Source organism: Gracilinanus agilis, chromosome 1 (genome assembly GCF_016433145.1).
Source record: "Gracilinanus agilis isolate LMUSP501 chromosome 1, AgileGrace, whole genome shotgun sequence".
In the NCBI taxonomy this organism is placed as follows: domain Eukaryota; kingdom Metazoa; phylum Chordata; class Mammalia; order Didelphimorphia; family Didelphidae; genus Gracilinanus; species Gracilinanus agilis.
This window is the reverse complement of record NC_058130.1, coordinates 334,252,806-334,264,562: the sequence shown is the minus strand read 5'-3', so window position 1 is coordinate 334,264,562 and position 11,757 is coordinate 334,252,806. Positions and strand designations below refer to the sequence as shown.

General features: G+C 38.0%; 1 protein-coding gene across 1 annotated transcript; it reads left to right on the top strand.

The window, feature by feature from the left end:
- Nucleotides 1–834: 834 nt before the first annotated feature.
- On the top strand, nucleotides 835–1,854 carry LOC123251461 (proline-rich protein 11-like). Its single transcript, XM_044680724.1, has 2 exons — nucleotides 835–1,227; nucleotides 1,258–1,854. Exons 1-2 carry the CDS (start codon nucleotides 835–837, stop codon nucleotides 1,852–1,854), a joined length of 990 nt encoding a protein of 329 aa, XP_044536659.1.
- Nucleotides 1,855–11,757: the final 9,903 nt, after the last annotated feature.

Genomic DNA, 11,757 nt, shown 5'->3' with positions numbered 1-11,757 from the left:
AAGAGCTAAAGGACAAAAAAAATATATGTTTTTAAAATTAAATAAGAGAAAAAGAGGAAAAATTGGGAGAAGAAATCAAATTGATGTAAAAATATAAAAAGAAAATTGACAACTTGGTTTAAAAAAAAAGAGGCACTGGGGCAGCTGGGTAGTTCAGTGGATTGAGAGTTAGGCCTAGAGACAGGACATCCTAGGTTCAAATCCGGCCTCAGACACTTCCCAGTTGTGTGACCCTGGGCAAGTCACTTGACCCTCATTGCCCACCCTTACCACTCTTCCACCAAGGAGCCAATACACAGAAGTTAAGGGCTTGAAAAAAAAAAAGATATAAAAAAGAGGCACAAAAATACTGAAGAAAAGAACTCCCTAAAAAGCAGAATTAGCCAAATAATAGAGGTCCAAAACTTCATTGAAAAAAATTATTCTTTATAAATTATAATTGCTGAATTTGAAGTTGATGACTCCATGAGATACCAAGAAATGATAAAAACAAAGTCAAAAGAATGAAAAAAGAAAATTGTGAACTACCTCATTAGAAAAACAAGTGACCTGGGCAGCCCGAGAAAACATTACCCAGACTCTGTTTACTTCCCGGGGCTCTTATACTAGCTTTTGGCAAATAGAGATTGTTTCATTCCTTTTATTTGTATCCTTGGACACAGAATAGTGCCTGGCACAAAAAAAAAAAAAATGACCAAGCACAAATATCTGAGAAGAAGGAAGTTGAGAGCCAGAATGTTATTCAAAAAGAGAAAAGTTTGTCCCCCTGATCCCATTCCACCTCTTTCTCCTCCTTCCTCTCCATCATCTCCAACTCTATCTTCAACTGAAAGGATGATAGATGCCCCTCCTACAAATAGAGGTTGTGGCCAAATTTGGCCAACATTAGCTTGGAGTGTCACATTTTCCAGTGTGAAGAATCCAGTGAAACTCTTGGCAAAGAAGGTGTGGTCTTTCTATTACTGTTGCCAGAGCAGGATTACACAGAATTTAGAGATTTGGAAAGATCGCCTGTTTCCATCCCGTATCTACTTCCAGGAACTTGGCCTGCTCAAACAGCAGGTTTACAAGCTGGAAAATGAATTTTACAAGCTCCAGGAAGCACTGAAGACCTCTCAGACGCTTGCCTCAGAGCATTCCGTGTGCCAGGACGGGCACAAAACATGTCACTTAGGGGCTCAACTTCTGGAGAAGCTTGCCCAAACTCAAACCACTATTCGAGAATCAGTACCCATACTCCTGCCAGCGAAACAGCAGCCTACAGTTCTCCCTCTTCCTCTTCCTCTTTCTCTTCCCCCTCCTCCACCTCCACCTCCACCTCCACCACCTCCACCACCACCACCACCACCACCACCTCTGCCTCTTCCACTACGCTCAGCACCGTTGTTGCTCAAAAAAGTTGATCGCATCAAAACTCTTCAGGCTGCACCATTAAAACAAGATGTGCCCATGCAGATAACTGTTAAAGACCTGCTCAATGTGAAGTTAAAGAATACCCAGAGTTCTAATATTAGGAATAAGACCTTGTCATTGATGAAGGAACGAAAGCCACTGGTTACAGTCTCCGATCTTCAGAGTATCGCCCTGAAACCTCAATCCAAATTTCCATCTGCTCACATTGCAAATATGATCATCACTCCCAGCAAAGGACGAGTGGATCTAAGAAGACTTCTTAAGAAAGTCGACATAGATAGGAGTCCAGGAGGAACCCCTCTTATCAATAAAGAAAACATGGAAACTGGAACAGGGTTGACCCCAATAATGACCAAGGCCTTACAGCGAAAGTTTCAGCTCGCTCACCCAAAAAGCCCATCCCAAGCTCCATTACTTTCCACAAGCAGCTTTGATGAGTAAAATTGATGACAATGATGGGTCAAGTTTGAAGATAAATATTAAAATAGATAAGTGCTCAAGTGTCATTTTTAAGGATTCCAGAAACTCATGATTCATCCATTTTGTGTTTATATAGTCCAAATTATAGATCTAAATATTGTCCTGTTACTTCAGTTAGTCAAGATGTCCAAATAGGATATTAGTTCTTTGCCTTTGGTTGTCTAGATGGTAAAGCTTAATTGAATATCTTATGTCCTTCCTCTAATTTGTCATGATAGGATATTTTGAGTAAGTGACTTAGACCCCATTCATTTTAAGAACAGTCATTTCTAATTGCTACATTTGCCACCCCAACCAATAAAAAGATTAGAAGAATTGCAGTCCTACCTATCTTTATCCAACAAATAAGAGATAGGAGCCTTATGGCCTTAAAAGGTGGAACACACTTCTTCCACTATCTTGTGCAGAACATCATCTAGCTCAATATCATGCTCTAGCAGCCCCATAATTTTCATATTTCATGTTCAAGAAGCCAAAGGGAGAACCCCCAATAGGTATTGTGCTTCTTCTACTATGCTTCCTCCCAGTGGCTGCAAGAGCTCTAAACCTGGCTCTAGGTTCAAGGCTCTCTCTCACCTGTATTTTTAGCCAAAGAACAGAGGGAACTGTCATTAAGCATAAAACCAGGTTCAGGGCCATTCAAGAAAACTCTTCTGCTTTTCTAGGAATGAAGACAGTTGTCACTGAATCAATGAGGACAGCAAGGGTAGGACAGGGTTACAAAACTTTGATAAGTTTATAAGTTCATATCACAGGAAAGTCTGTGATATGAAATAAAAATGGGATTTTTGGAAAGTTCCTAAACCAAAAAGCAGTTTAGGGAGTTTCTTAAAATATCTAGTAATGTTCAAACCTTGGCCCAAGTATAGCTTTGGCCCTAGAAAATCCCCATTGTAGCTCCAAGGCTGACTATTTAACTTGGGCCCTTTTTTGGTCAATCATATTTTTGAGATACACATGCAGGTGTCTTAATTCTCACAATGGATAGATACATAACTGACAGTAAGATGTGTGCCAAAAAATGATATGTATATAAAAAAAAAAACCTGTTGACTATTCTTGTGAAAGTCAAGAACTAATGGGCTGTTCATGAAGGAAGCAGTTCATTCTTATTGCAGAATTGTATTTACAAGGTATAACTGAAGTTTACAATAGCTCTACTATGTATTGTGTTAATTTTATAAATAACTTGATAATTCACAAAAGATGAATACTGTTGTACCTCTTTGGTTACCAAACAATTGAAAAGGTTTAAAATAGGTATTCAATGGGAAGGTTCTATAGGCATCTGATAACTACATAGGTATATGCAAATATATATAACATATATATATTTGTGATGCAGCTACTGCTATTATACCAGTATTAGGATATATTACGTGCCCCAGGGTTTACTTTTTAACTTTTACTAAGCTCTTATCACAGTTTGCTTTGTATTTTTTAATAATTTCTATAAACCAAGGGTTCCTTAAAACCACTGTATACTGTATGCTCTGTTTTTAAGATTGAGTGATAACAAAATCAGGCCACAAATTCTGGGGCCACTTAGCTGTGTTTTAACAATAAAAATACTTTAATAAAAAAAAAACAAGTGACCTGAAAAATAATCAAAGAAACATAATTTAAGGATTATTTGATTACTTGGAAGCCATGATTTTTTTAAAAAAGAGCTTAGACAGGGGCAGCTGGGTAGCTCAGTGGAGTGAGAGTCAGGCCTAGAGACAGGAGGTCCTAGGTTCAAACCCGGCCTCAGCCACTTCCCAGCTGTGTGACCCTGGGCAAGTCACTTGACCCCCATTGCCCACCCTTACCACTCTTCCACCTATGAGACAATACACCAAAGTACAAGGGTTAAAAAAAAAAAAAGAGCTTAGACATTATAATTCAATAAATTATGAAGGAAAACTGCCAAGGTATCTTAGAACCCAAGGGCAAAATAGAAACTGAAAGAATTCATTGATCATCTCCTGAAAGAGATCCCAAAATGAAAAATCCCAGAAATATTATAGTCAAATTCTACAGTTCCCACATCAAGAATAAAATATTAAAAGTAGTCAGAAAGAAAATATTCAAATATCATGGAGCCACAGTCAGGAGCACACAAGATTTAGCAGCTATCACATTAAAAGAAAGGCAAAGGAACTAGGATTACAATCAAGAATAACCTACCCAAAATAATACTGTAATCCTATAAAGTAAAAAATGAATTTTTCATGAAATAGACAACTTTCAGTGATGAAAAGACAAGAGATGGATTGAAAATTTGACATTCAAACACATGGCTCAAGAGAGTAACTAAAAGATAAACATATGTGAGGAAATCACAACAGTTTAATTAATGTTAAACTGCTTACATTACCAAATAAGAAGATGAAACATGTAAAGTCCAAGAACTTTTGTCATTGGGGAAGTTAGGAAGAATCTACTTAGAGGATATCTAGGTAGCACAGTGGATAAAATGCCAGGCCTGAAGTGAGGAAGACTCATCCTCCCAATTTCAGATCTGGCCTCAGATATTTAGTAGCTGGATGATCCTGGATAAGTCATTTAACCTTGTTTGCCTCAGTTTCCTCATCTGTAAAATGAGCCAGAAAAGGAAAAGGCAAACCACTCCAGTATCCTTGCCACACAAAAAAAAGGATCCAGAAAAATCAGACACAACAAAACTTAGAGAACATAGGTGCAAATCTATTATGGGGAAATGATCTCAAAGAAAAATGGAAGGCTATGTGAACTGGAATTGATGCAGAATGAAAGGAGCAGAGCCAAGAGAACATTGTACACAGAGACTGATACACTGTGGTAAAATCGAATGTAATGGACTTCTGTACTAACAGCAATGCAATGACCCAGGACAATTCTGAGGGATTTATGGAAAAGAACGCTACCCACATTCAGAGGAAGAACTGCAGGAGTGGAAATACAGAAGAAAAACAACTGCTTGAACACATGGGTTGACGTGCAGACATTATTGGAGATGTAGACTCAAAACGACCACATCAATGCAACTATCAATAATATGGAAAGAGGTCTTGATACGTGACACACGTTAAAACCAGTGGAAATGTGTGTTGGCTATGGGGGATGGGGAGTAAAGGGGGGATAAAGAGGAAAGTAAAAACATGAATCATGGAAAATTTTTCTTAAAAATAAAATATTTAAATACAAAAAAGATAAAAAATAAATGGAAGGCTAAGAAAAAGGAATATACTGAGAGAAAGGGTAAAGGAGAGGAAGAATGAGAATAGACAAATAAGGGAGAATTTGTCTATATTCCTAGACTTATTCAAAAGTAAACGACTGTTTTTTCTCCTAGATGGCTTATATACTTATCTATCAAGCAGGGGACTGGACCACATGATCTCCTGAGAGGCCTTCTAAGTCTTAATTATATTGCTCTTTTCTCTCATGTGAACAGTGTTTTTTCCTAGTCTATCCTCTCCTCTCCCTCCTCTCTATGGTTTTTCATCATTTTGACATTTTAAATCTGTATCCCAATTAGCTTTTAAAAAATTATTAAAAGTTTCCACTAACTCAAGTTTTCTGGAGGACAGGGTAAATGTGAATCTGATATAAACATAAATTAGTTGAATAGGCAATTAAATAGTCTTTGGCACAGCATCAAGATTCATCGTGTCATAACAACCAGAGAAATAACTGCTACAACAGGCCAGGCCTCCATGGATCATTGCAGCTCTGCCCAAGTGCCTGAGATTTAAAACATTTTCCTCAAACTCAGAAGCAATTTGCATAATGGATAGTCTTGAACTCAAAGGAGAGAAGTTCTGAATCAAATTCTATACCTGATACTTACTAGCAGTGTGATCCTGGGTAAGTCACTTTAACACCATGAGGTAAAATGAGGGGAGTAGACTACATGACTCCAAATGTCCCTTCCAGGACTCAGTCTCTGATGTAATAATGAGGCGATTAAGCCATTCATATTGAACCAAACACCCACAAGAACCCTTTTCTTCTATTAAGCTACTCCTATAGAGTTGAAACATTCAGCTTTGGATTTTAGTGACTTTCTTCCTATGGGTCTAAAGGACTAATATGTGAATTGCTTTTTTTTAATAAAAAAAAACACTTACTTTCTGCCTTAGAATAGATACTAAGAATCAGTCCCAAGTTAAAAGAGTGGTAAGGGCTAAGCAATTAGGGTTAAGTGACTTGCCCAAGATCACACAGTTAGGCAGTATCTGAGGCTGGATTTGAACCCAGGCACTCCTGTCTTTAAGCCTGGCATTCTATCCACTAATCACCTACTTACCCCTACTGTCTGTATTATTACTTATGCTTTTTTATCTTCCTCTGATCCCTCATCTTGTAAAGGAAATAATTTAGGGTTTGAGGTTTATCCTAGCAACACAGAAGCTTAGTAAGTTCTCTTATGATGAAAAAAGCACTAAAAACAGTTTCCAGCAGATTATGTCTGCTTTCTGAGGGCTAATTTAACAATGTCTAGAAAGACTCAGCACCATTGGTCTGGCCACATTGCATCACATTCTTAATCTTAAATAGGCTCCAGTCCTCTTTGTCCCCTTTCTGCTTTGACAATGACAGCAGCAGAGTGACAAACACTGTGTCACAAAATGTTCAGTACACAAGAATAGGGAATCAGATTCAGATCATAAAATTAATGCTCAACTGAGATGAATGGAAATGGATAAAAAAGTAGGTCCCAAACAGGATCCTTCAGTGCCAGTTTAGAAGCAATATTAGACAAATGCAAGCAACTATAAACCAAAATGAGTTTTGAGAGAGTTTTGTTTAGTGCTCTAAAACAAGCAAATGAAGAATCTATCTTATCTGTTCTACAAATATTTGTCAATGACCTCATATGCAATTTTCCCCACCTCCCTAGGAAAAAAAAGAAAAAGAAAAATCATAGCAAATGCACATGTTATTCTATAATATTACTATTAAAATGGTATTATTATGCAACTCTGAATGACTCAATGACCATCCATGACCATAGAGGTCCAGTGATGAAGCTTGCTCCCCATCTCCTGACAAGGAGATGAGGAACTTAAAATGAAGAATGAGATATGTATTTTGGGCATGGCCAAGAAGGAAATGTCTTTCCACAAGAGCAACATGGGAGATTTTGCCAAATACTTTGCTAAAAACAAGTAATTACTCAGGAATCTTGCCCAGTGTTCTTTCAGTTTCTCCCAATCATTTGATTTTAGAACTCAAAGATCATCTAATCAAATCCTCTCATTTTATAGATGATCTCAGACCAAGAGAGGTCTGTGTACCTGACACAGTCCAGATTTGAACCCAGGACTTTTGAATCCGAATCAAGTGCTTTACCCACGCCTATCCTCAGCATTTCCAATAAGAATAAGAACTAGTCACCTCAATTGTTCTATTAAACACATAAACAGTACTCTCAAACTTGTTCTCCTAGGTATCACAGTGCATAGAGGCATGAAATCAGGAAAACTTCAGTGCAGATCCCATCTCAGATACGGCCTAGCTGTGTGACCCTGAGCAAGTCATTTAACCCTGTTGGCCTCAGTTTCCTCATCTATAAAATGAACTGGAGAAGGAAATGACAAAATACTCCAGGATCTTTGCCGAGAAAACTCCAAATGAGGTCACAAAGAGTTAGACACAACTGAAAGACAAAAACGACTCTCAAACTCTCTGCCTTGGGCATTCCCAGAGCATTTCTTCAAAGCTGAGGAAAAGCCTGAAGCCTATAGTGGTGGTCTGTACGGTGAGTTGCATACAAAGTGATATAGCTCTTATTATTGCTGCAATGAGGCATTTATTCAGGTTTAGACTTGAGTCATTAACCTTTCATGTCAGGTGAGCAATCCTCAACTTACCTCTTCCTTCTCTGTGCTAATCATGGTCTATTGAAAGTGACAAATTAGGGGAGCCTTCAGGGATGTCAGTCCTCAGTTCAGTCCAGTTACACAACTACAGCAAAAGCATCTATGCATAAAGAAACATCTTGAAACAAAGTCCTGGGGAATTGAAATATCCCTTTGCTTTCAGTTATTTTCAAAAACTTAAAAATAGTCTTCCTTGAGTTGGGGTTTTTTCCCCCTCCATGTCTTCTTGTCTTTTTCCATCACCTTTTATGAATTTGGGGTTTTTTTACCTAAAAGAGAAGCCTAATTTTAGCCCCTGCTTTGCTAGTGTGCCCCCCTCCAGATGTAAAGGACACCCTCAAGTCACTGTCAGTGAGTAGAAAGTGGAGCTAAGGATAAAGAGCAAACTCTTCGGGGAAGATAAATCCTGCTCATTATCTTTACCTTGAAGAGGGCATCTATAACTGAAGATGGGCTTTGAAATGAGGTCCAGTGGAGTAGTGGAAAGAGCACAGCCCTTGTTGTCAAAAGACTTATGTTTGAATCCTAATTATGCAATGGTAAAGAATGGATGTGCAGTGATAAAAGCAATGACATTAGGGATAAAGTTCAGATTCTGCCTCTGCTGTTTAACTGCTTTCAGCCTTGGGTTCTTCATCTGTAAATTGAGATTTTATGTGTTTGATTTTTTTTTCACAAAGCTGTTATCAGGATCAAGACACTAAAGGTAAAGTGCTTGTGAGCTTTAAAGTGCTATATTAATCTAAGCTAGTATTATAAGTACCTATTAGGCTATGACTGGCCAATTCGGTTAACTTCTCTAGGTCTCAGCTTTCCTTTCTATGCTATTCATTATTTCAGTCATGCCCAACCCTTTGTGATCCCATTTGGGGTTTTCTTGGCAAAGATACTGAGAGTTCCTTCTCCAGCTTATTTGAGGGGCAGAGCCAAGATGGTGGCTTAGTAGCAGCTGGAACCACTCTGGGAATCCTCCCAAACCAAACTTAAAATAGTGCCTCAAAACAACTGAAGTCACAGAACCAAAAAGGAGACTGAGTGAGGGGGTTCTCCAGTGGAAAACAACTTGAAAGGTAAGCAGAACGAATTGATTTTCACAGGATAAAAGGGAACTGGAGATAAAACTACACACAAGGGAGTACTGGCCAACCTCCCCTCCACCTACAGTGCCAGGTTCCGAGCCTGGGCATAGGCCAATTTTGGGATCCTAGGACCTAGCCTAAGCTAACAGTGAATACCCCTCACACACCCTTTGATTCCCAAGCCCTGGCACTAACATGGAGTGAGGACCCAAAGTCCATAGTGCTTGGCCCTTGGTAAAGACCTGTGATAATTAGATTAAATCTACACTGCCTATCTTTAGATTCAATCACCAAAGGTGAAAACATCTCCGTTTTGGGTGGTCTGTAACCCAGGTGTGCTAGAGTAACAAATTAGAATTTACTGACTGCCTTGTGGGCAGTCCTAAGAAAAGCATCTGTTGTGATTGGACACGTAAACTAAGAGGAGGCCACAGGAAGTGACGCAAAAGAGGCCCCTTTAAAAAGAGACCTCAGTCAGCTGGACTCTCTCTTCTGGTTTGTGAACAAGACCTGAAAGAGCTCTTCTGGTTCATGACCAGACTTCCACATGGTGAGTGTTAAGACTGAATCTTCCTGAACTTCTCTTAAGGAACTATCCTTTCAAAGAGACTCTGTGACTGAAGCTTTTGCTTCATTCGCCTCTGGACCGTTGGGCCCTTTGGCCCTCCAGGCTTCTGGCCCTCTGATTTTCTGGCCTTGAGATCAAGGCTGGATTTCCCTTGGCTGAGGGTTAGTTAATTAGATCTACTGGATTAACTAGGGAATTGGAGCAAATTACCTACTGTGTTAGATTCTTTTTCCTTATTTCTTCTTCCTCTTCTCATTTATAAATAAATTTCCATAAAAGTCATTTTAATTTGAGGTTACTCTTTATTTGGGGATTGATAATTGCAACCTAGACTTTTAATATATTCAACCCAAAGCCTCCTTTCCCCCCTTACAGAACCTAGCCCCTGGGCAAAATAGCTCACATACTGAGTCCTGCAAGTCCTTAGCAGAAGAGACAGAATCAACAGTTTTCAGAATTTCCACTGCACAAGCAAAGCTGGGCAAATGAGCAAACAGCAAAAGAAACACCTAATTACAGAAAATTTTTAGAGACAAAGAAGAACAAGGCACTGATTCAGTAGGGAAAAGTGACAGCAAAGAAACTATACACAGAGAGGGAATTGGGGAGTGATTAAAAGCAAAACACTGGGGTGGAGGGACAGAGTGAAAGAAGAAAGTGAAAAACAACATGGAGGAGGTAATCATAACTGTTAATATAAATGGGGTGAATTCACCCATTAAACAGAAGCAGATAGCAGAATGGATTAAAAAACAGAATTCTATATGTTGTTTACAAAAAATAGATTTGAAGACAGGTAGATACACACAGAATAAAGGTAAGGGGATAGAACAGAATACATTGGACTTCAACTGAGATAATTTTTTTTAAAAAGCAAGAATAGCAATTATGATCTCAGAAAAAGCTAAAGCAAAAATAGATCTGCTTAAAAGAGATAAGGAAATTACACCATGACAAAAGATAATATAGACAATGAAGTAATATCAATGTTTAAAATATATACACCAAATGCTATACCCTCCAGCTTTTTAAAGGAGAAACTAAAGGAGCTTAAGGAGGAAATAGTAAAATTATTCTAGTAGGGGACCTCAATCTTCCCCTATCAGAACTAGATCAATCTAAACAAAAAAAATCAAAAAAGAAAGAAGTAAAAGAAGTGAATGAAATTTTAAAAAAAAGTTAGACTTAAACATCTGGAGAAAATTGAATGGGGATTTAAAAAAAGGAATATACTATCTTTATAACAGCACCATGGCACATACACAAAAAAATTGACCACGTACTAGGGCATAAAAACTTCACAATCAAATGCAGAAAAGCAGAAATAATAGATGCAAATTTTCCAGCTCATTTGACAGATGAGAAAACTAAGTCAGACAAGGTTAAGTGACTTTCTCAGGGTCACACAGCTAGTAAGCATCCAAGACCAGATTTGAACTCAGTAAGATGGGAGTCTTACTGACTATAGGCCCCTTGCTCTATGCAATATGGTGCCACCTCACTTCCCCTTATTATTTATAACTTTGAACAAGTAATTTCTTGTCTCTGGACCTTACTCAGCTTTCTCATCTACAAAATGGATATAATGAGCTACAGAATATTTAATGGGTCCTTCCAGTTTTAAATCCTCTGATTCTGTATAAGATTAAAAAAGTGTTTTTCTTTGTCCTATGAACCACATCTAGACAATGAGAATCTTCATATGGCTTAAAACATGAGTTTAGAAAAATCCTGGAATTTCTTTCAAATGTATACTGAGAAGGGCAGCCAGGTGGCTCCATGGATAGAGAGCCAGGTCTGGAGATTAGAGGTCCTAGGTTCAAATCTGGTCTGACACTTCCTAGCTGTGTGACCCTGGACAAGTCACTTAACCTCCACTGCCTAGCTCTTATTGCTCTTCTACCTTGGAACTGATACTCAGTATAAATTCTTAAACAGAAAATAAGGGTTTTTTAAAAATGTATGGTGTGGCACCCTTTTGCCTGTTTATTTTCAAGAAAAACAACTGCAAATTTGCCTTCACTCAATAAATACTTATTGAGAAATTTTGGTAAATTTGTTCTGCCTGGAAAAGACTATAACGATAGAATAGGATGACAAAATCATTAAGACATAACTCTCTCCAGAATTATAGGTTCTATTAAAGGTTGCAGATCATCTAATCCAAGTTCTTATTTTATAAATAAGGGGTGATATGACTTGCTGGACATCACCACAATTAGTGGCAATGATGCCAAAGATAAGTATTACATTTCCTGACCCCCATTTCAGGGTTTTTCTATTCTGCCACAGCCATAAGGATGATGATGATAATAATTATAATAAATAATATAGATTATATAATAAATATATTTTATAAGTAATATAA

Coding starts and splice junctions, on each gene's coding strand:
- LOC123251461 (XM_044680724.1), top strand. CDS start 835: ATGATAGATGCCCCTCCTACAAATAGAGGTTGTGGCCAAATTTGGCCA. Junction 1,228..1,257: donor AAACCACTATTCGAGAATCA/GTACCCATACTC, acceptor GCGAAACAGCAG/CCTACAGTTCTCCCTCTTCC.